General features: G+C 35.3%; 1 protein-coding gene across 1 annotated transcript in view; it reads right to left on the reverse strand.

Moving 5' to 3' along the window:
• The window catches only part of ADAMTS20 (ADAM metallopeptidase with thrombospondin type 1 motif 20), a gene marked incomplete at both ends in the record, with an annotated part of 108,616 nt that overhangs the window by 37,527 nt on the left and 45,531 nt on the right, over positions 1–25,558 (reverse strand). Inside the window, 13 exons of the mRNA XM_082011981.1 lie at positions 313–420; positions 1,737–1,859; positions 3,565–3,729; positions 4,408–4,572; positions 5,085–5,295; positions 5,970–6,096; positions 7,205–7,334; positions 7,444–7,610; positions 8,847–8,942; positions 12,642–12,759; positions 13,888–14,024; positions 14,121–14,302; positions 15,682–15,827. Coding sequence (XP_081868107.1) covers positions 313–420; positions 1,737–1,859; positions 3,565–3,729; positions 4,408–4,572; positions 5,085–5,295; positions 5,970–6,096; positions 7,205–7,334; positions 7,444–7,610; positions 8,847–8,942; positions 12,642–12,759; positions 13,888–14,024; positions 14,121–14,302; positions 15,682–15,827 — 1,875 coding nt within the window. The remainder of the gene's footprint in view (positions 1–312; positions 421–1,736; positions 1,860–3,564; positions 3,730–4,407; positions 4,573–5,084; positions 5,296–5,969; positions 6,097–7,204; positions 7,335–7,443; positions 7,611–8,846; positions 8,943–12,641; positions 12,760–13,887; positions 14,025–14,120; positions 14,303–15,681; positions 15,828–25,558) is intronic.

Genomic DNA, 25,558 nt, shown 5'->3' on the forward strand with positions numbered 1-25,558 from the left:
TTATTTAAAAGGAAATGCTTCCTCGCAAACTCTCAATCACATGAAAGCTATTTTGCTCAGAACCCCAGCTCCTAGAATCCTGTTCTTTTCCCCTCCTTATTTGCTCTGCCTAGATTTGAAGCACACAGAATTTTCTTGGAGTATCCACCTCCTCCTTAAAAAGCAGGTTCTTAAAAAAAAAATTAGAATTCCTTTAAAATTTATCCCAAGCAGATTTCAGTCTGAAAAATATATTACTGAGAGCTTTATGGAAAAATGGGTGAAGGAATGGAGAACTGCTCTGCAAGATGTGACCACTATTACATTACGTACTGGGGTCCATGATCCGTATCTCCATTGGGTCACCTTCCCCACATGAACTAGAGGAAGCGATGTAGTCCATAATTTTGTATTTTCTGGACAAGAGGGCAATTCACATTCCTGTGGGGGTGAGGGAAAAAAAAGCTTTCAAAATATACATTTTGGAAGAGCCAAATGTAAAGCAGATAGATCCCATAGAGCTAGATCCTACCATAACAATAAGCCAGCATTTATTAACAAGTAAATACCATCTCCTAACTTTTCCCTGGTGTTATTCAAAGGCTTTTCATTGAATAGTTTTATTTGATGCTAAATGTTATTTGATGCTAAAACTGTATTAGTAATAACTAATAAAATTTTAGCACTTTGAGAAAGAATTGTGTTGGGTAACTTGCTGGTGGAGACAAGGGCCATAGACATTACTGTGTCCTGTTTCATAGCCACATGCAGTACAGGACTGAGTGAAGATAGTGGCTGTGCTGTCATGTCCTTTATACCTTCAGTTACTGAGAACAGAAAATTGCCCAGTTTCAGTCAACAGCCAGACAGGTACCACAATTCAAAATATACAGCATACTCAAACCCAGTGTTTTCATATGTAAGTGGAAATAAATTTATACTTGGCTTTTATATTTTGAAATCTTATTCAAGTAGCCATCACAGTGCTGGTAACTTGTGACTGGTTTACTCTGGACCACAGAATCCTTTTTTTCCTCTTATAATTGAGACAAGAAGAAGACAATGCCCTCAAGGAGGTATGTGGTTACACGCTTATCTGGATATAAATGAGATGTATTAATCTGGTGGCCAGATAAACACATTAATACATAGCACCTAAGACACCAATTGCTTTTACTTAAAGGTAAAGCCACTGACTACATTAAAAACATTTCTTCTGGAAAATGAGAGATTTAAATTAAGGGAACTGATGAAGTAAGTAAACTGAGACAAGAAGAAAAGGTAAAGAACCATATTAATACCATACTGAATCATAATTCATGTCTAAACAGTTTTGAATTAGTATTATTCCAACAACTGAAGCTTTCTTCAAGTAACCATGTCATTCTGTTAAGAACTGTATACAAGCAGAATTTTAGAGAATACCAAGCCAGTCAGGTGCTACTATTAAGCATCACGGCAAGCAGTCTCCTTATAATACCCTACATGTTGGAGCTTCCCTCCCTGCTCAAATAATCAAAGGCCTTTTGATCCCTTCAGTCACATACCAAATTTTGAAATGTCCAATCTCCAAATTACTCTTCTTTTACTTAATTCCCTAGCAAAATTTGAAGTTTAGGAAAAAAAAAGATTTTGGTATTTTTTTCTGATTTTAGAACTCGTTTCCTGCAAGTTCCCTCAGAGTCAGTAAACAACACTTCTATTTAGATGTTTTTAACTAAAATGTACAATCAACTGAAAAGTATTTTTTAACTTACTTGGTTATCTCTAGGACGAGTAGCAGCATTACATTCCCTGTCATCATCCAAAATAACTCTGTAAGTCCCAGTGACACATTTGACTGCACGCATCTGGTATCCGCGTCCACACGTTACAGCACACTGTTAAAGTCAACAATTTCACACACTTGAAATAGCACTATTTATAATCAAATCTAGTTTTTAATTACATTTTCTATTTTAAAACTCTTTCAAGAATGAATAGGAATGACTACTGGGATGTTAACTTTATTCATGGCAGACCATATGGTGCTTAAACTGTGTTCATAAGACACCAGTATTTTGGCTATTGATGAACAGTGCTTTTGCAGGATAAAGGCTTTCTCTTTTTCCCCCTTCTATCCCCTGCAATGAGTAGGCTGGAGGTGGGCAGGAGATCAAGAGTGAACAAGGTCAGGATAAGTGACCCAAACTGATCAAAGGGACAATCCATGCTATATTATGTCATGCTCAGCAATAAAAACTGGGATGGAGGAAGTGTGTGGGGGGTGTGTGTGCAGGGAGTAAGAGGTGGCTTCCAAATGAATCACGAACTGCAGCTGTTAAATGTCTTTCCCTTCACTATAGTGTTTGAGAAGAGCACACTCAAAGGCAGCACCTAAAATGTTAGATGGCTGAAAATATTACGACATAAATCCCATCCTATAAATTTTGTGGCTCAAGCACAAATACTGGTAAAAACCCAGGTCAGGAATAGCTATTACCCAATGGTACAGTAGAAAAACTGCAACGGAAAGCTCTGCTCCAGTGACAATTGCTTGTACAAGCTGTTCCAGCAAGGCCATACACAGTGATTTTTTGTTCAGAAGAATTATGTCATGGGACTGAATTAATTTTTTATTTTATTTTTGCATTTAGCTTGTAGGAGTAGAAAGCTGTTTTGATCCTTGCAATCAAAAGATTCTCAAAAGGAATTCAACATTATGTTAGACAACAGTGTGGTTATCTCTAATGTAAAAAAAATATTACATGAGAGAAGTTCTATACAAAATAAATGTTTGAGTTAATCATATATTTAATTTCCAAAGGTATATTCATTCTGTATTTTACTAACAGGTTATATGTAAGAAGAAAAATCTATTCAGCTGCTATTCAGTTATGAATTCACACTAACATCCAAGAAACACTGAATAATCCAATACCTCTGTTGGTTTGAGTAACCTGACCTTGTGAAAGCTCCATGAAATTGAGTATCTTATTATTTTTTAATTAATTCTCATCTATTTGGTGACAAAGGTTTCCTTTGCAAATTAATTCACTTTTTTCAGAATTTTGAAGGCACTCTGGTATACATTAGATGAGCATCCTTATACACAGGAACATATTTTTCAACAGCACTTTCACATAAAGAGATAGCAGATCTTTTATCATTGAAGGTCAAGACAAAACATAACAACAAAATACTAAGTCTTTTTGGCTGCTAATGTTAGCATATACACTTCTATGATCTTAATTAAAGCTACCACTTAAATATGCCCACATACCTATAAATATTTGGTCTTTTACCTGTCTGATTCATCTGAACAATTTGCTGTCTACATTTCATTATTTTGGAGATGTAATACATTGATGTGTAAAAGCATCATTGCTATTAAGGCTCAGGATCAATGACTATTTTAGGCATTTAACTTACATGTTGGTGTTCCTAAATTACAGCTTAGATAACCAATAGAAGCAAACAAACACGTGAATCAATTCAACTAAAGTAACTGCTTAAGATCCAATTAAAATATTTAAGAGGTATTGTTTTGTGATCACTCATAGTCCGAACTAGAAAACAAGAAGCCAGGAATCCTTATGTACTCACTGATCCCCAAGGCCCTACTTGCCAAGATGCACATTCATGAAGTTCACACTGTGTTATTGATTCTGGTCTATCATTTGGATTACAGAAATCATCTCTCAGTTGTTCATCATTAAGTTGGCACCATACTTGACGATGCTTCATTCCTTTGCCACATGTCACAGGACACTGTAAAATTATTAGAGTCATCCGTTTGTAAAGACATGAATCTGCATTAATGGCTTCACTTTCCTTCAGTAATCTGTTAGATTCTAAAGATCACATAAATAACAAAAATATTCCATGAATGTAAGTAGTCCAACAAGACTAGTTCTTTTATGAACTCTCCATTTCCCGTAAACATCAACCCAAATACTAATACAAAGGAATAACCATTAAGTTTCTAAAGCTACAAAAACATGAGAACAATGTACAGATCATCTATTTCCATTAGAATAAAGAATACTTGTTTAAAATATGAGTGCACATATCACAGCTTTCACATGAAAAATGTTTAAACTATCCACGATTCTTTTATACCCATATAATATATAATAAAACGGATATAATTGCTTCATAAAAAGGAAGGTATGCATATTACTGTAGATAGATTTAGTTTAAGTAGCTTCACTACCTCATTTCAAAGTAACAAAATTTCAGAGAAAAATAAATTCTAGGTGTGTTTTTCAGATGTCCTCATGCCATTTGTACATCTGGGATAGATATCAGCCAGATCCTAGGTCTAGTAATTGTTATTACTGTGTGCCCCAAAATAGCCAGAACAAAAAAACCCAAACACTTAAAGTAGCTTATTTTAATATCAATGACAAGGACAAAAGGCATCCTAAGTTTTACATGGTTCATTACCTCGCTCCACTCACTAACAGACCAGCTTGGACATAAGAATTCATTACAACTCTGTGTTACAACTCTTGGAAGTTCCTGGCATTCTCTGTCAGGAAGATGACGACCCAAATTGTTCATGCAAAAAGCTTCTCTGGTTCTGACACCTCTTTCACAGCTCCTGGAACACTGTGGTGTATAGACAGTATTATGAAACAGGAAACACAATAAAACCAGGTCAAAATATACTGTAAGACTTAAAAGTGAAAGACTTGTCTTAGAAAAATGTATCCTACATTTAATCCACAGACTGCTAATATGTTCACGTGAGATAAATTTGGCACTTTGTTTAGGAGTTCCAAGGTAAAATTCTTTAATGAAGATTAAAGCTGAAATTGTACTTATTCCTTTTCTCCAGAATACTCTCAGAAGTATATTATTAAGACTGTAAATAAAACATACACCTTTAACCCCCAGTTCTTCTCTGCTGACTTCCAAAACCAAGCTGCAAACAATGTGAAGTTTCTTAAAAAAATCAGAAAGTTACTGAAATATAAAGATTGGTATTAGCTCCTCCTACAACTCCGTATTTCTCATACATTTTATTTTAGTTACTTAAACAAATTAATATAGAAATAAAAATTTTATATGAATGCTAACCAGAACTATAATGGTACAATTATAATGTTTTGAATTTGTACCTCTGACCACTCTGTGTAGTGCCAACTTGCCAACAGACAGTCACCATGGCAGGGCTCTCTGGTTGGTGGTTTCTGCTGATCAGCACAGTACTTATCATCCACTGGAACACTGAGTCCTTTTGCAACAGAGTACTTCATGCAGTGGATCTCTATGGACCGATACCCTGGGCCACACTTCGATGTGCAGTCACTTTTGCCAACATTGTGCCACCTACAAGGATAAACTGTTATAGAAAGCTAACTATGGTTTAAAAAATAAGACCACAGTGAATAAAGCATTCAGAGAATTTGCCATGAATTGTCATGTAAATATAGATATTCATTTTAGGGAACAGATGAAACTGTAAAATCTATCTCATGACTGGAATTTTCAAAGCAAAATAAAAGAATTTTACTCCTAAGCTTAAAAACATCTTTTTAAATTTAAAGGATCTTTTGTCTTAATCCCCTAGTTGACTTTGAAAAATGTAAGCTATAATTCTAACTGTTCATTCTCTGAACACTTCAGCGTGGGCTTTCTTGGAGTGCAAAAACACAGGTCTGTCTTAGATTAGTTCCAGTTGTGGGTACAATTCTGGTGAAAAATGTACCCAGCAATATAATTTTTTTTCACCAGGATATATAGAACAGATTCACAATCCTAACAAAAGACTTTGTACTTTACCAATAAAAATTAGAAAGTACACTAGTTCTACTTAGATTCAGAGATGTATAAACCCATTATACCAATAGATTTGAGGAAAGGAAGGAGAGACGTGAAGGATGAGGGAGGTAAAGAGGGGTGGAGGGACAGAGGATAGCAATCTGAGTCACTTTGTTTCAATCTCTATCAACAGCAATATGTAAGACCACAACAGCTCCATCAGTTATTGAACCTCTTCTTACCTTAATTCACACTCTGTATTACACTCCTCAAAGGCATCCGGTACAGTGGGTATAAGTTCACATCTTTGATCAGACACTACCACATGATCACTTTTACGTATGCATGTCATTCTTCTTCTTCGAATACCTTGAAAAGGAACCAAAAAAAGCTAATAAAAGGCTAAAATAAGAGTGCCTTTTTACACTAATGGATTCCATTCATCATTTAGGAATTTAACTGAGATACCCCATTAACACTAATCATTGTATAGAGCAGATTCTGCACAAACATGCTGCTTTGTGCAGCTGACTACATTTCAGGTGGAGAACAACCTTGTCGCAGTCACTGCTGCCATCTCCCAGCTGTACTACAGTGGTCTCATGAGGATACCAACTTTCAGAAAACTGCAAAAGTGCAACAGTCCATCTACTCATCAGGTTAAGAATTCCAAACGCATCACGTCTGTCCTTTGCTAATTACCAAATTTTCAAACCACCATGTTAATTTAGAGATTGTGATCCTTTTCTTTAATGAAGCAGAAAATTTGATCACAGGATACCTAAAAGATCTGGAGTGCTGGGAGAAGTACCACAGTTGACAGATGCGCTGCTTCTTTAGCACGTGAGCATGTCTGCAGCATGACTCAAAACCAGAAGAAACTCACCATCACATACCTACAGGCATTTCTAGCACCTGCTAATAGGAGCATCTATCAAAAATCTGTGTATGTACACTTCATATATACACTTCATACATACTGAAGTTTTATTTTTACACTGGAATGGCCTATAGAATAACAGTTAAAAAATTGTAAAATATATCTTTAAATAGCTTCATGCCATGTAGCAGATAACAAAAAAAGACAAATAGATATATAGGAAATATACTAGAAAAGTCACTGACCATCTGGAAATAAGATAACGCAACCCTAATACTAGTGGATACACAATACTGCTTTCTAAGGGTGCATTAGACTTGATTCAACCCTTTTTTTAAAACAAAACACTCCCATGACTACAAAAGAAAGGAACACAAATGTAGCTTTGAATATAGAATTGCATTGCATGAAACTGAAAATAGCAGAAAAAAAAAATCAGAAGCCATTCTTGCCCTTAAAGGCTCTGTGCACCTCAAGTCTACTGAGTGTTGAGTTTCTTCCTTACAAGTAGGGGGTGAAAAATCTGAATACTTAAGATTAGTCCCTTCCTAAATGTCATCAGGCCTTTGGTTCTGGTGACAAAGGAATTCACAGTACCTTGGCACATCCTGCTGCAGTCTTGCCAGGGTCCATAAGGATCCCATGTAAACACATCACTTCCGTCTTCTATTGGGATATTGAACGAATAACGCACATCAGGGTTGTATAAGTTCCCTACACACAAAACCTTAATTGAGATAAAATGATAGCTGTTTTTCAGTGAATTTGAACATAAAATTATGAACATAATGATCATGTAGCAAATTTTCAAACTTATGAAAAAAGTAAACATGCACCTGTAAGGTTAGCTCTTCTTCGATTCTATCAGTGCTGTTAATTCGTTCTATCGTATTGTTTGAACCACTGTACTCAAAAATGGCTCCTTGTATATTGATTTCTCTTTTTGACATGCTTACAACAAAATTTCCATTCAAGATAAAATTTCCATGAATATCAGATAAAGCTATAAATAAAATAAAATATTGGAAATAAAGCATCTATTTAATCAAAAGGTTCTATCAATAAAAACTCAATAATATATCTTCTCATCAACACTTAGCTTTATTTTAGTCCATGTGTAATACTTTAAAGTTGTATCAAACAGTTTCTAATGCATTAATTCAATCCTAACCATCAGTAACTATCACCTGAGCAGCTGTCATGGATTTTCTCTGCATTAACAACACAATTTTAATAATACTTGTTCTGATGAAGGGTTGACTGCAGTCATCACTTTTAAATTTGATTAGGTTCTGCTACTGTAGAAGGAAACAAGAATTATCTGTATTTCTGGACTATTCTACAGCCCACGTTCCTGTATTTATTAGAACTACTTTTAGTGAAGTGAGTTTTAAAAGTAAATTTTAAAATAAAAATGAAGTAAATTATTAAGCATTTATAATAATGATTTGATATAATGACCAATTTACAATAATAAAGACAAACAATAAGTTAAAAATTAAATTGAAAAATAAAGTAAAATTTTTAGTAAAGGCATGATATTCAGGTATTACTATAGTTGAAATGGCAGCTAGTGTCAGGAGGTGAGGGTTGTTTCTGTGTTCTGCAAGATGCACGTGCAACAACAGGGCAACAGGTGTCAAAGAAAATATTTTGAGAACTCCTAAGTTTGTTGAGTAGAATGGTAATGGAAGAAGAGACAGAAGGAAAATATGCACCAATATTCTCTCAGGCACTTCAGATATAATGTTAAGTACTGTGAAATAGAACAACCAAGATTTTTGGTACAATGTGTTTATGAATTATTTGTTCCTCTCACACACTTGCAAATCTATCAACATGTGATCTTTATACTCAGACATGATAGAAAAAGAGATAAACAAAGTGTATGCTTCCAAGATTTGAAACCACAAATACTTGCATTATTCTTGAGTTCACTTGTGGAGTTTTAATTAACATTGCCACAATAAAGTTAAAAATTTGACAAAATGATGCAATGTGCTATAATTCCTACTCTCTGACAAAAGAACACACATATTTAAGTATTAGAAAGCCAACAACATCTCACTAATTTTTCTGAAAACTAGTATCTACAGAGAGACTCAGGCAAATGATGACATAATGTAATTAGATATTTGCTCTAAAGATTTTATTAGACTTCTCATAATATACATCTAGAGCAGACCTCTGGCAAGAGCACAAAAACTATCCATCAATGTTATACACAGGAGGCTTTTACCAAGGTAGTTGTCATCTTCTGGTTTCCCTGAGTAGCTGTGCTGACGAATATCAATGTTTGTTGCTCCTTTGGGAATATTTACTACAACATTGTAACCTGCAATGTAATTATTCACAAATTAATTCTGTACAGAAGGATCATAGAATCATAGAATAGTTTGGTTGGAAGGGACCTTTAAAAGCCATCTAGTCCAACCCCCTTGCAATGAGCAGGGACATCTTCAACTAGATCAGGTTGCTCAGAGCCCCGTCCGACCTGACCTGGAATGTTGCCAGGGATGGGGCATCTACCATCTCTCTGGGCAACCTGTGCCAGTGTTTCACCACCCCTATGGTGAAAAATGTCTTCCTTAGATCTAGTCTAAATCTACCCTCTTTTAGTTTAAAACCATTACCCCTTGTCCTATCGCTACAGGCCCTGCTAAAAGTCTGTCCCCATCTTTCCCATAAGCCCCCTGTAAGTACTGAAAGGCTGCAGTAAGGTCTCCCCAGAGCTTTCTCTTCTCCAGGCTGAACAACCTCAACTCTCTCAGCCTTTCTTCATAGGAGAGTTGTTCCATCCCTCTGATCATTTTTGTGGCCCTCCTCTGAAATAGTCAAATACTAGTAAATATGAACAAAAGTTTAACTAGTTTTATTCACAAAACCCTGCAGTGCACCGGTGACAACCACTCCTGAATGCTCTCATTTTTGAGGACGGAAATGTGAATATCTTCATGCATACTAAATTCCTTTGTTGTTGTTTTTTGTTTTATTTTGTTTTTCAACCAGTTGAACTGAACTTTTATTTTCATAACTCATTAAAATTCATGCCTGTGTTCAGAAATATGAATTCAATTCTTTACCGATAACATGAGTTCGACTTACTCAGTAAAATCTCTAGAGAGCAGCACTACCCTCGAAAGCAGTCAGGTATATCAAGCAGGACTCAGGAAACATTATAGCTCCTCACAATTTAACGACCAAACCTTTATACAAGTCTGAATAAGTCACTCAACATGAAATATCTCCACTCCCTGTTTATACAATTCGGTTAGCTTTTCTCTACCTCACAGGAGTATTGCATGACAGCACTCTAAACAATGAGTCCTAAATACTCCAATATTGCAGTGTTGCAGGACATACACATAGGTAGATATATCAGACAAGCTAGCCATGCTTGATCCACATTCTGCTACTTAAAATGTTACCCTAGTGTGCTCCCTTCAAAATACAAATGCTTCACAAATGAGCCATCATTTCCTGTAATACCTCCAAGTACTGTTATGGTAGCCTTGTCGTACGGTAACTATCCAAGGCGCATCAAGATCTACATTTTAAAACTGTCACTCTGCACATAAGCATAGGCTAAAAAAAAAAAAGCTATTTCTTACAGGTGCTAATCAAAAATTCAAAAGGATTCTTATGTCTAAGAAAAACTGAGTATGGCAAACTGGAAACAAATAATAACCACAAACATACAATCTGAAGCATTAATATAATCTCTGCTAACTTTTCCACTTATTGTGCTGTGTTTAGTAGTCTTGCCATTATTTAACTTCAGTTAGTTGACTCACCTCTGTGGGTAAAAATTTAAATGGCAGTATCCTTTTCAATTTCATAATTCATTAACTTCACAGTGCTTTTAACTAGTAAAACTATGCTGTGCATTTAAACGAACATATAATCTAATCACAGGTCCATCACATTCACCAGCTGGGGGCAGCACGGCAATTGCAAATTGACACACTACAAGCTCTGGATAAATACAGACTGTTTGGTCAATCTTCCAACATAGTGGGAAGAAAACCAAAACACACTCAAGAAAGCCCCTCATCTCACATGCTGAAGACTTTGTGCTAATAGAATGACAGAAGACAAAATGTGGGAGGAAACTATAAAAAACCTGCATAGCATGTTGTTAAGGTCACACAGGAGAACAGATCACATACTAAGGCACTGAGAATGACCATTTTCCAGGAAATCCTCAGATGCTCTAATTTGATGCAATAATAATAGCCAACATAATAATTAAGTGTACATAATTAGATTATCATTTCCTAAATGTGGAGCTAAGTAAATCAGTATTTCATTGTAATGAATTCCTGATGATTGTTTCACTACTGTTTAAACACTTAACGACAACATTATAACTATATGAATACAAGCACATACCACAGGCTACTATTGTCTAATTCCAAATTCTACCTTAGTAAATGACTCGTGTCAGCATGGAAGGGGACCAGGTGAAATTAAAAGAAAAAGATAAAAGTGCACAGATTTTGGCATAATTATCTTGTGATCCTAACTCAGAACTTTCTTGGTAAATAACATTTCCTCAGACAATGTTTTCAGTCATTAGCCTAGGGATGTCATAGGTCTCCCATGGACACTGATGTTTTAGTGATCAGCTAGCTACAACCTCTTATTTGCATTGCTGCACTTCGACTTGAGCACATCTGAGTGATAATCCCAAATGTTTAGCATACTGTCCAGTAGTATAATTCAGTCTCATCTTTTATATGCTGTAATTCCAAGAATTCAAACATAATTTAAAACATTCAACTAGGTATAAAACCAGAATAGTAAATAAGATTTTCCTCATCCCAAAATGTGGAGTTTTTTCCCCTCCAACTTCAGTTAAAAGTCTGTGACAATGCAAAGCTGATCAACAGCAGAGAGTGACAGTCTCAACCATATTTGTATAAATGGCAGCTTGATGTAATGGTCACGTGTATCAAATGTTTTTGTGACAGAATTCATGTGCTACCTATAAACAGAAAGATCTTTCATAGTGGTGGAAAACAAAAACACTGACAGTCCTTTAATCAGAATTATCAAAATAATACATTCTTTTCCTTTAGTGTTTTGACCACTTGTTCAGAAATACTATAACAAATCAGAAATCCTAATCAGAAGTTTTTTGGTACTTTTTGCTTAGTGCAAGCCCTCTGCCAGAAAAAAAAAATCCAACAGGATAGTGGGCATACTTCTCTCTTCAACCAGCAATTCTTTTGTTCTATGAAGATCCTATTTGGCAGCTCTCCAAGTATCATTTTCACTTTGCCTGTGGTCTCTTTCAATAAGTGAAGCAGCATGAAGTATCCTTTAGGAATCTGATACTAACCTAGAGACTTTTGTCCTTATGTTCTATGCTCTAACTACTTAACTGCACTGCTACACACATACAATAGTCTCTCCATACTTCCCAAAAGAACTACGTATAGAAGAATTATCAGTAGCTCTATTAGAGAAACTAAATCAAAGAAATAGGAATTACCAGGGCTATTCAGAAGTTTCTCATTCACTACATGCCAATGAAGAGGAAAGAACATAAATGTTGCTACCCATCTTCTCTGGAAAGAGAAGGCTCACATTTCACAGGCTCTTTTTTTCAATATAGGAAAAAAGGAATCTCATCAGCTGCTCACACCACATACTTCTTGCTATCTCTTTACACAACCAAAATGAGACATTGGAGTAAGTCTTTCAGCTGCATAGTTTCAGATGAGAGAATGTAAAGTGCAAAGCAGGAAGCATTCTTCCCTTTGAAGTACTTTTACCCTCATATCTTTTATTCGTGTCTTTTGTTTTGACCTTAGAGCAGATTGATTCTTTTTTTCCCCTTGAATACATCAGCGTGTCACGGTGTTTACCCCTGCATCCTTGAGAGGGCACATGTGACAGAAAATCAGAGATATTTTTTGTTCACAGAGGCCCTAAAAACATTCACTGAAATCCCACTTCCTCAAATATAAAACATAATTTCTAAGCCACACTGAAATGTGCATGAAGACTTTTAAAAAAACAAACATACCATAACGAGCACTGTTGAAAGTACCTGCTAGAGTCTTACATGAAGAATTATCACCACCACAGATTCCACATTTGTCTCTCCTTGCCTTGGAATTCAAAACGTGATCACAGCCTGCTTGCTAAAAAAAAAAAAATAATAGCCCTTTGTCACTCATCCCAATGTAAAACAATGAAAACAAATAATGTAAGTTTCCCACTCCCCAAAAATATTCTTATTCACTGTATATATCTGGTCTTGGCAATTCATGAAAAGCCTTTTATGTTTTTGGGTGCTGTGATGTCAGGGCAAAATACCATAGTGCTGCTGTACTAAGGATGTACAATCCAAATACACTTAATGCATCAAGAACTGTATAAGAATACATAACAGTATGTAAAGATTTTGTATTTAAAAAATCAACAGTGTATAAATTTTAAGTTATATTTACATTAAAAAGTCTTGGAATCCTAAAAGCAGTATGTATGTGTACATGGTCATCAATTCTTTTAAAGTCTGTCATTACTGCAAAAGAAGCAAAGGAATACACATAGACTATGCTGGTTAAACTACCATAAGCACAATTTTTGTTTATGTATCTTTACTTAAACTTTCTTTTTTTAAAAATTATTATAAACAGGACAATTCTATGGCATTTTCTCTTTCCTCTTGATCAACACTACAAAAAAGGTTATATTTTCTCCTCATCCTGAATTTACTCAGTTTCACTGCAACCAGCAAAACAACCTGGGCTTGACAAAGAACTTTTGAGTTGTTATAGCATAGCATATTGCTTCTCCCAACAAAATCCTGTTGCACTTCCATAACTGCTATTAAACAAAGAATGACCCTTTCAGGGTCATTTCCTTCTGATTTTGCAAAGAAATAATAAATACGTAATCTATCTACCCTTGGATTTTCTACCTTTTTACTTCTTTGATAGCAGAAATATGATGGCAATAAACACACAGCAGGCTTCTTTCCTCCCTTTATGTCAGTTTTGGATCAATTTCTCTCTGCTTACTTGGACAATATTATCTCTCTCACATATGAGGAAAGACTGTGGGTCTTCAGATTCAACTGTATGTTCTTCACTTAATTGCCTCCATTTCCAGATCTTTAATTTGGTAGGAATTAAAATTAACTGACGTAAATTCAAAACATCTTGCTTCACATATTTTCAGTAATGGTTATTTGGATTAATATTTAATATCTACTTTACCATCTGTTAAAATTGATTTTAATAATTAATAAGTTTAGATTTAAATACCCTGCATAAGCCTTGAACACAAAGGTCATTGGTTTCTGCTCCACAGGGAGTACCATCAGCAACTCTGTCCTTCAGCTGATAGTAGGAAGTTGTTCCAGAAACTCGGCAAAAAAGTTTACAGCGATCTTTCATAGAAACTGGAAAGAAAATCCGACAGGTTTCTTGTCTGTTTTCAAACGTTAATTAAAGTAACATTTTTATTTCATCAATTGAAAAAATTCAGAATTACTTACTACCACTGTATTTTGGAAGCCAGCGAACAGCAGATGTAAGACCGTTGATATTAAAGTGTTTGCCATCAAATTCAGAGCACTGTTGCTCCCGGAAATCTTTTTTGCCTTTTGGACATGAATCAGTATTACATGATCGAAATTTCATCCTGCGGCCAACACAGTACTTTCCTCCATTTCTTGGTCTAAAAAAAATAGGTAAATGTAAACCACACTCAGTTTTATAAAATTGGTGTTTTCCATGAAAAGTGGCTTGAGCTGCTGATCTAAAGGGGAAAATCTCACACAGCATTGTGCCATCTGTTACTGACTTTTCCACACACACTCTTATCTTCTATTGCACTGCGCATACATTTATACCCATGTGAAGAAAATAAAAAGTCCATGTAAAATACTACTGCTGAGGTAGGTAGTAATCAAGCTACGGATGTTTATTAATGCGTATTACATTTTTATTTCTTTTATAGTTGTATTTATTTTACCTCAGAAAAAGCATTATTAACTAATGCTTTTATGAATTAAGCTGAGATTACAGCCCTATCTTTACCGAAGCAGCTCCTCCTTCAGTAATTTGAAATTATCATTTTACAGAGTGACAAAGAAGACAGAGTTAGGAGCTGACACACTCTTTTCTGTAGTCTTAATATTGGATTCAGTTTGGGGGTCAAAAGAACTAAAAAGGGAAAATTATGGAAAACACCTCATTTATTCTAAAGTCTAAAATACATTTCCTAACTGTTATGAACCTTGCTACAAAATAATTCAGTATTAGCAGGTTCCTGGGGCAGAAAAAAAGAATAAATCAATGGCATATTGATACTATCAGATGCTACAGACTGACAGAGGCACATCTAGTGGGAATCTAGTCTACCACCTCTTACTCATCAGAGAAAATAAAATAACCTGGAGTCGTTTGACTGAGGTTCATTTATCCCACTGGTAATATCAAGATGACATGACTTCCTAGAAAAAAACCAAAACTACTCATGCTGCAGCTATAGTTCTTCTTCTGGAGAAGTTAAGGGTAAAGATTTCATTGACTTTTATTACAGAGAATGAAACACACATTTAATTATTCAGTCAATGGAAGTTTCTCATTATAGGTAAATTGCAAATGACTCTGCTGTAACCAGTGTTTCTTGTGGGTGCTACTGGTGGTGATGTGAAAAAGCCTTAAAACAAAGCAAATCAAGTGTTTCACTAAAAAGATTACAAGGGAAAACATCTATTTCTTTTTGCAGGTTTTACTCCAGAGAAAACATCTCAATGTTTAGAGAAACCTTCAGTATTTAGAGTAAAGCTAGAAAAAAAGATCCTGAAAAAATAAGTCTTTAGACATATCTATAAATATGAATTATATAGTTGAGATACAAGAGCAATCTAAAAGTTCTCTGCATATTAAAGTCTGTAGTCTCATCTCTCTTTTCAAACGTGGCTGAAATAAGCATTTTTTTATGGGTGCTTTGAACTAATTTGCGCAACCCACAATATCTTCATTTTTTTTAACCAATCCATTATATCGTAATATCATTATGCACTAACATAAAACACAATGAAAACATACTCTGGTCTATTACACAGCCTGGTGGTGCTCTTGATTCCACCTCCACAAGTTCTTGAACATGAGCTATAAGGTCCCCATGGTCCCCATTCTCCGTCTACAGGACGCGTCTCCATTTCTCTGCTCACACAAATTCCATGGCGGCAGTGCTGCACAGTTGTCAAAATAAAATTTTTAAGTCAAGCAAAAGGTCACTATATATTTTAGGCACAGAAAGAACAAAATCTAAGAGCTCACTGCTTTTAATCTGCATCTGGACATCTTCTAAAATGTTCAAAGTCCTTTAATATATCTTACCCAGTAGTCATATTTTCAAAAATGCTGTCTAGAGTTCTTTGCTCTCTATGAAAGCTACTGGATGCTGAATATATATATTTAGGTCTTGACACCTTATTCAAATGCCTATATAATTATCTCAAAATCCTAATCTTGAATTCCTGGTATGTTTTCATGCACAAACTTCAGAAATAGATTTACAGTCATTTTTCATGTATGAGATTCTTCCAGTTTAATTTGGAAATTCATGCTGATAATAAAAGGGAAAAGGTGTGATAACAAACAAGAAATTCAGGGTGTTTTGAGCATCCCAAAAGCTAAATATCTACTGGGATTGTTTGGGAAAAGAAGGCAAATATTTAAGACCTTTTTTATGCTAAAGCAAGATGATGTTATAGATTCATGCTTAAACTCAGACTTTCACACCTGTAAAATAGGTGTAAAATATTTTATATTTTTATTTATTTACATTTTACAACAATTTTGTATTTACTACTACTTTAACAAATTTACTATTACCATTAAAAATTAATTAATAGTTAAAGAAATTATAATTCTTAGAGCACGATACTGTATGGCAGTGTCTATTGTGTTACTTCAGATTTTATTCCTGCTGAAGAACTATGTATTTCCAACTAAAAATTTACATAAAGGTGCAATTTTCATTTAATCTGCTGGGATTTACATGATTAAGAAGACAAAGATTGCAAGACTATTCTGTTGTGGTCATGTCAGTTATGAGACTTCACCACCCCATATCTGTAAACTGTTATTATTTACAGAAAGTTGTAATTTCTAGCTATTTTTTCCAGAAGAATCAAGAGATCAGTCTCTTGCTTCTAAGTATGTACTATCTAAGTCCCTTACTGTGCAAATACTTATCCACTTCAGTGGTTACTCAAAAAGTACATGACTAAAAAGTCTAAAAGAGAATCTTATGATTGGTGCATGTGTGACTTTTTCCAAAGAACCTGCAGGAATTACCAGCACTAATCCTATTGATGACTTATGGCAGTTGGAATTCTAATTCACTTGTATGCTTTAGAAAATCCCAAGTGGAATATTTGATCACAACATAGTGGAATAGTTTACATACTAATATAGAATATTTACAACATACTATGATGTCAGCACTATGTCTCCTGCTGACATCTATGTGGATAATGTGTCCTCAACTTTGTCCTTGACTCCAAACACCTCCTGAAGCATCAGATCGCCCACATCTGGAGACAAGACACTGGGCAGGACGGACTACATGGGGTCGGTTCTCATACACAATAGAGAGAATTCTTTATTTTAGATGACTGTTTGCAGACTCAGGATTAGACTGATCATTATGTTTATTGTCAGGACGGATTCTCCCAGTCGTATTGACAGGGAGTGGGTTATTCCATCTTTCCGTGCATGGATGTACATGGATCAGTCACTAGAATCATCAGAACAGATTATATCAACTCAACTGCCTGTTATTTCTGAAGCTTAGGCTTTGCCCCTCTGCTCTCTGTGACACAATCAGCTTCAAATTACCTTAAAGTCTAGAACGGTTTTGGTAACTAAAGTCTCTGGCACATAAAAAATTTAAGAATCTCTGACATGTTGAAGGTAAAATAATTCAAGGATACCATCCCTTTTTAAAACGAATTTAAATGTCACCTAGAATTTCTCAAGACTTATTATGATGTTACAAATTTATTGTAGAAACTTATCAATTAACATAAATTTTGCTGAACACACAGAAATTATGTATGCAATCTTTCTGAATATATCTGAATGACACAAAACTCAAATGTTGTTCAGTGGTTTCATCACTGTATAAAATAATCCCTAGATGTAATTTTTTCATAATTAGTGTATGCTTTTTTTATAGTGATACTTATCCTTATATGCTAACAATCATTTTGCTCTCGAAATAGGAATTTGTCACAGAATCAGATTCTCCTTCTGAGTTCTGCCTCAGTTCCTAATCCAACTTGGCAATGAAATTGCCTGCCTGTAAAATTCTTCGTCACACTGACTTTTGCAGATGGCCACATCTTTTAAGCCTTGAACGCCTTCCTCTAAGAATATGACCATTCAAGGGGATTTTCAAGCCCAAAGAAAACACAGAACAAACACAGCTAGATCTATCTTGTCATACAGCCATTTAAATGATCTAGAAAATTGTCCAGATCATCACTTTCTTGATGCTAAGACTAATGTTAAGACCAAAAAGACACCATTATTACACTGCATATCTGCATATGATTTCTCACTGCAGTGTTTACTGTTAGTTTTTGTTACTTTTTTCAAGATGACCTTTGTATCCAAACCTTCTAGAACCTAGCATCTAGTACCTAGCAATAAAAGATAGACTTTTACATAGGGCAGTCATCAGGTAAATATGAGGAAACATTAAGAACTTGACTTTCCAAGCACTTATGTGATTAGCATCTTATGAAATAATGTTTTTTTTTACCATAGGCTGAAGATTCTAAATCCCCCTTCACAAAATGAATACTGCATCCAAATGTGGGACAGTGACCTAGAGTTTAGATTCTTTTTCCATCCACAAAAACATTTACAATAACTTGAAGGGAGATTTCAGGAAAAGACAGAGTTGTAAAATGAAATTTTATACCCACAACAGCATTATTTTGATCTATAAAAATGCAAAGCACATGTTCACATCTGGGATTTTAATAGGTTATTCAACAAACTTGTCTCAGCTATTATTCTGCTGCATTCCTACAGAAGCAACATGATGAAGTCACAGTAGAAAACTCCAGCACCAGACGCATTCCAGATGTTCCTCTGTGCTTGCTTGAATCATTGCTTCACTGAGAATACTATGATATACAGAACTTTCAAAAACTTAAATATAATTGCTAACAATTTTTCCGTACATTTGTTATGGTAAACATAATGTAAGCATCATGTAAAGTAGGTATCACTCATAATTCCAAATATACTGATTGCAGCAAGTGGCAACTCTGCCCTAGCCAAGGTCAACAGTTGGTTTTCTGTCAAAAAGGCAGGAATTCTGACTCAAAACCATATGTAATTATTATATCTTCGGAGATGAGAGGGAGGGTTAATGGTTCAAATTTGGGGTCAATGAACCTACAGGTACCCAGATTTGTACTTATTAATCACCTGCTTAAAATAAGCAGTTTGACTCTTGCCTCTGGATTAAACTATGATTTGATAAATTGATTTCAGGTACTTCCAACTTATCTCATAGCTTATTGAACTTGCTAAATTTCCAGGAAAGCAATTTCGAAAGAAATCATTAAAGTCTTAATTTCCAGGCTATGCTCAATTTCCAGGCTATGCTCAATTTCGACTGAATCAAGGAGAGTGATAGATGCACACAGAACAGGACTAGAGCCCTTCTGAAATCAAGTACTTCATACACAGCCTGGTATGACTCACAGCAGGAAAAGGACTCCAACTTCACTCTGACTGCTTATATTTTCCAGACTACTCTCAGAGATACACACATGGTTTTTGAAGATCTTGGGGCAAAGATTGAAACATTGATGCTCAGTGTGTAAGGACATAGTTTCATGTGTTGGGGCCCTATGTAGCCTGGCAGAAAAGGAGGCTGAGGAAAAACTATTCATTTATTTCCAGACACCAATATGTTTCCACGAATGCTACTGATAGCTGCTGGTGCTTCTAAAAGGAAGGAAGATGACTGAACACCAAAGACAAGTATGAGGGGAAAATGAAAAGGACAAAGCATTGCAGAACTTAAAAGGGGCTTATAAGAAAGATGGGGACAGACTTATCAGCAGGGTCTGTTGCGATAGGACAAGGGGTAATGGTTTTAAAGTAAAAGAGGGTAGATTCAGACTAGATATAAGGAAGAGATTTTTCACAGTGCGGGTGGTGAAACACTGGCACAGGTTGCCCAGAGAGGTGTTAGATGCCCCATCCCTGACACCATTCCAGGTCAGGTGGGACAGGGCTCTGAGCAACCTGATCTAGTTGAAGATGTCCCTGCTCACTGCAGGGGGTTGGACTAGATGGCCTTTAAAGGTCCCTTCCAACCCAAAGACTATGATTCTATGATTGCAGAAGTGGAGAGGATGGTCTGTATATTGCCTTCCTCCAAATATACAATTGCATTGTTCTGATTTCTTTTTGCCTTATAAAATACAATTTCTTTACTCCTGATATGCAGACTGGGCCCTGAAAATGACTATGAGCCAGTGAGAAGCACAGGAAGAGAAAGTTATAGTGGACTGAATGTGGGAAAGGAAAATAGCTGGTGCCACAAAACAGATAAACACTAAACACAATGCTGCAGCACAAGACCAGTTCACTACAAGGCACCTGGCCTGTAGCTGAGGTCTGAGTATAAACTGTCTCAAAGTAGATTCCAATCACATTGAGTTGGCAAAGGAGTATGAATCTTAGAAGTTCCATAGGTTCAGCACATAACTGCATGGTCAGGGACCAAAGATAAGAACACCCACTAAGACGAATGCCAAAGTCCACAAATCTCAGAGCTGTTGTTTCTGGCTGTATTTATGTCTGGGTGTTCCCATTCATTCCCTTGAATGAATGTACTGCTACAGACCTCTCTTTGCCTTGTCTGCTGCAAGTGGATGTAAGCAAACATTCTGCTGCACAATAGACCTATCCCTGCGCTCTATCTTCTTCCTATAAAACATAGAGTCAGTAAAGCACGTTGCTCAAAGAACCAAGATGAGAAATGGGGCTACAGAATATAATAACAGAGAAGATAGAGCAGTTAGAAAAATGAGTATACAAGAGAGAAGAAACGGAGCTTGGAGAAATATCTAATTGAATTTGTAACTATGGCATCTCAGGTCTCTATCTCTGTAGCATAGATTCTCAGACAAGCCTATATTTATTACTTGGATGACATTATTAAAATACTGGGTTTTGTAGATAATTTTTTTCAATTTTTTCCTGAAAATAAAATCTACATACTTTATTTCTCCCTTGAAATATTCCCACAGAAAACTTTTAATTTTTCTGAAATCACATCTCAGAGAAGTATTTCACAAAAATCCCAGTTTATAGCAAAAATTCTTGGTTTGAGCCCTTAAATATACTTTACTCTGTTTTTACAGTTCAAAAGATCTGCTGCTGCTTCATAGATGGTTAACATACAGCCCTATCACTCAACTCTGTTAAAATGTGAATTTTTGTATACTTTATGTATATATACATATAATGAATTATTCTTTCCATTAACTATCTTCATGTATTACATTCATGAGGTAGTCAAGCAATGCAACAATTTTTAAAAGAAATCAATCAGTAACCCACAACTGAACAACAGCACACATACTTCAGTATCAGAGTACTTCTGGTACTTCTTTTACTGATCAAAGCAATTCTTTGTTGGTCTGCCCAATTCTCAATTGCCCCTGTATCCCTCTCTTTATGTGGTTATAAAGGGACTAGGATGAAATCTTAATTCACTCAATCAGTATTCTAGATATTTTAGAGACACCAGCTCGATATGTTTCTACAGTGAACAGAAGTAATAAACATTTCTCCCAAACACACAGAAGCACACGCTTTGCAGTCAAACTGTTATTTGTATCATGTGGGTTCCTTCTTGCTCTTAAACAGCTTTTTCCAGACTTCTCTGACATTTGTTTTTTCAATGTTTAAGTAGCAAACTGCCATTTGGTAGAACACTGGCACAGCTCCAGGACCTGGAAAAGCTTGAGTCAGAATCACATAGCTACCTCCTACCTCTCCCTTCCAGTGTCCAAGGAATCAATGGAATATGGGCATATTTGTATACCGCTCAGAAATCCAAGAAAGATCAGAGTGCAATCCTTTTGGGTGTCTCAAAAAATAATTATAAAAAAGACACTTTATTGGGTATTTTTGCTGTTGTTTTCATAGCAAAAAAAGACTTGTTCTGAGAATGCCACTCCTAGAAGATTGATGGTTTCACCAACTGTTCTTCTCTGGAGGTATTTTTTTTGTCTCAGATGTGCATCACCAACTCCAACAGATGAGTTACCGTTACTGGAATATAATGTAAACTACATTGCTAAAAACTGCATCACTTCATTATACAGAAGCCATGATTCTGAGCCAGATGTAAGCTACAGATGGATATGTGTAATGAGAGTTTGTATATCAGTTGGCTTTTAACGAATTTGATTATACATAATAGTGTAGATTTTTCTTTTCCATAATACTACTAGCTTACTACTCCTTTTAATTAGGTCCTCTATAACATAGGATTAAGTATTTTCTGTGAACGACATCAACCACACTGTGAAAACTGGTAACCTGGCGATTTAGAACTGTGAACAAATCCAGTGAATCTAAGGTTTCTACCTACTAACATTATTTTGTGCCTTCTTTTGTTGATTTATTTAAATCTGAACAAAGATATTCAACATGCAAAATCTGAATCACTCTCCAAACTCACTTCTTCGGTATTTCAGAAGGAATGGGAAAAAAACTCCAAAACTCCTATGCTCAAGGTGAGGAGAAATCTTTTGTACTATCCCAGAGTATAAACAAGTTGGATGGGGCTGTGAGCAACCTGATCTAGTTGAAGATGTCCCTGCTCGTTGCAGTGGGCGTTGGACTAGATGACCTTTAAAGTTCCCTTCCAACCCAAACTATTCTATGATTCTATAAATGCAAGTAAATTCTTCAGTACAGAAGCCCTTGAATATAAGTCTCCCAAAAAATAAAAGAAACAGATTGTAAAAGAAAAGAAAGTAACTGAAAACATAATCCAAATAGATAATACTGTGAGCTTACCGGTCTGCAGAAATTTCAAAGCACAAATTTCTGACTAGAATGCAACAAGAAAACCTAAGAGGAAGTGGGGATAAAAGATCTGCTTTAAGTTGTTCACATTTCCTAAACATCCATCAAATTAGCTCCTACTTGGAACATGATGGCAACAAGAATTATGATGGTTAAGATAAGGAAACTGGGACAGTTAAAGCATTCCTGTTTCTGTGCTAGCGGAAAATAACTCTTACACGTCTTGTAATACATAGGGGCCTCCTCTGGTATCTTGGCCCTCAATGTAGCATATAAATACTGTTCTTACTGTGATTTATTATGTTTTTAATTTGTACATACAGTTTATACCAGCACAACAAAAATTACAACTGTATATACGAAATTCATTGTGGCATCCAGTGAGCAGGCCACCTCTGACTAATCATACGGCACCGTTCTTAATTCTGAAGATACTCCCACGGTAGCTTTGATTACAAAGACAAAACACAAAAAAGCACTGACCATTTAATATTTTTCATGTCATTGTGCCTCATTATACAATAAAAATAACATTTTAATAAAAACTTTATATTGTGGTTATGTCATATAATTGTACTTAGGAAGACGATTTAGGGATGTATACCTTTGTATTTAATAATATCTCTCACAAAAGAACATCAGATACACTTTCAAGGAATGACTAACGTAGTCCTATGGTGTGTAGAAATTCACCACTGAAAAACTAGTAATGTTTATATATGGCGTGTCTAGATATATTTGCTGTCATTTTGTCTCTGAAAAAATTCAATTTTGCTGCATCCTCTGCTTTAGGGAAGGTCTCTGTGATGTTAGAAGAGCTGGCAGATGCTTAGACTTCCTACAGATATTTGTGAACCCACATAGGCGAGCAAAAAGCACCTGAAGTTATGAGACACAATGTGAATATCAATGGAGTGAGAGTTCTCAGCAGAATTACTACTTATAATCTACTGTCAGACTTAAGCACTCAGAATGTATAAAAACAGATGAAGAGAAATTTTCAGATACTTCAGCAGAAGCACAACAAGCAAATATAATTCATTTTTGCAGGTAACTCTAGGATGAACTAAGTACAGCTTGATCGGCTCAAAGAAATTTGACTAGACAGCAAATTGAAGTAAAAGTGAAAGTTTTCTATTTTAGTAATACTAGTTGTAGATAATTAATATTAACTCTACTGCAATAATACGGGAAATGTTCAAATTCCCAAGAAAATATTTTCTTTATTCTCTGTAAGATATTGAAATGTTAGGCTGCATTTTCCCTTTAATGTTTTAAAAAAATGCTACCCATACCTACTACTAATATTACACATATTAAGAAGCCACTGAGCTCTATAGGTATGTGCACCATGAGACATACAAAACACAATTCTCTTTCAAAATGAGTGCATGCTGAATAGATTGCATATGGCAAGACGATATTCCATTAGGAAGTGCAGGCACACAGGAAAAGCTGTTTGCTCATTCACTTGAGAGTATCTGATATTATTAGATTTATATCTTGTATTTTTGGGAAAGAAAGATACAAGGGCTGTTAGAGCAGTCCATAGAGCAAGATCAACTAATCAGACAAAAACTGAAGAAAAACTAAAGATTATTATGAAAATAAACTCACATGTCGAATCTAAGCTTAAAGAGTTGATATTAAAATTACAAATGCCTTAAATGGATCTTTTCTGTATTCATTACAACAATAATTCTGCAAATGCCAACTATAAATTTATTTAGCTTGCTGGCAAATGTTAATTAGAATTACTAGTCGCCATGCCTTATTCCCATTAACATCAACAGAAACTTGCTGATTGAGCTTGAAAGGAGGTGTCCCTTAGACGGGAACAGATGACAATTTGTCAGATTAATTGCTGTTCTTTCTTACATCTTTCAGAGGTAATGAGTGTAATTAGCTCTTCACTTCCTAGAGAAAACTGGTTTCACTGCAGTAATTGCATAAAATAGGTTTTTGTATTCTTATATAAAAGAAGTCCTCTGATGTTGGCAAATTAGAGTCAAGTCAATTGAACTAAAGATTACACATGAAGTTTTTATACAAGATGAACTTCCTTTCTGAGCAGTGATTGACTGAAAAATGGGTTAAACATTATAACACCAGTTGCATGCATAGGATTTAATCAAGCAAAGCTTCCACTGCAACCTTGAAATAACTTGTCCTAATCTTGCAAGAGAGACAGAAGCTGTTTGAGACAGTTTACCCACTAAATTGTTATCGTTTAAGACAGTATTTTCAAATTCCTCACTACTACTGTCTTACCAAATACAGAAAAAGAAAAAAAAAAAATCTGTAAAGGTTAAAAGTTATTGGGATAAATTTAGTAATAACTGAGTGAAATGTAGCAGCCTATTATACAAAGAAATTAGACTAGATATTTTTTAATAATCTCTGAACCTATAAAACTATCAAAAGATAAAAAGTTAACATCGCGCTCACAGCCTCTGAAGCTGACAAAGCACATTACTATTAAAAGCAGCTCAACATAATAAACCATCCATACTTAAGATAATCACTGTTGTATCTAAGCATGTAAAAAAAATCTCTGAAATATTTATTCTCACAATCCACTGACAGATAAGAAAATAATTCTATTTTCTGGTGGTGAACTGATACACAGAGAAGCCAAAGACTAGATCAGCAAAGAAATCAAGCACCTAATTTCTGTTTGCTTCCCAAACTACATATAAATCCAAACCCAAATCCCTCAAATCTTCACTGATAACTCTGAATTCAACTAGCCTCCACCACTAGTTCTCTTTCTATCAAGGTTCTGTAAGTGCCTTGACTATATCTACTGATTAGATATTCAAGACCCTTATGGACAGCCCAA

Source organism: Phaethon aethereus (genome assembly GCF_964289735.1).
Source record: "Phaethon aethereus genome assembly, chromosome: 1".
Lineage (NCBI taxonomy): Eukaryota > Metazoa > Chordata > Aves > Phaethontiformes > Phaethontidae > Phaethon > Phaethon aethereus.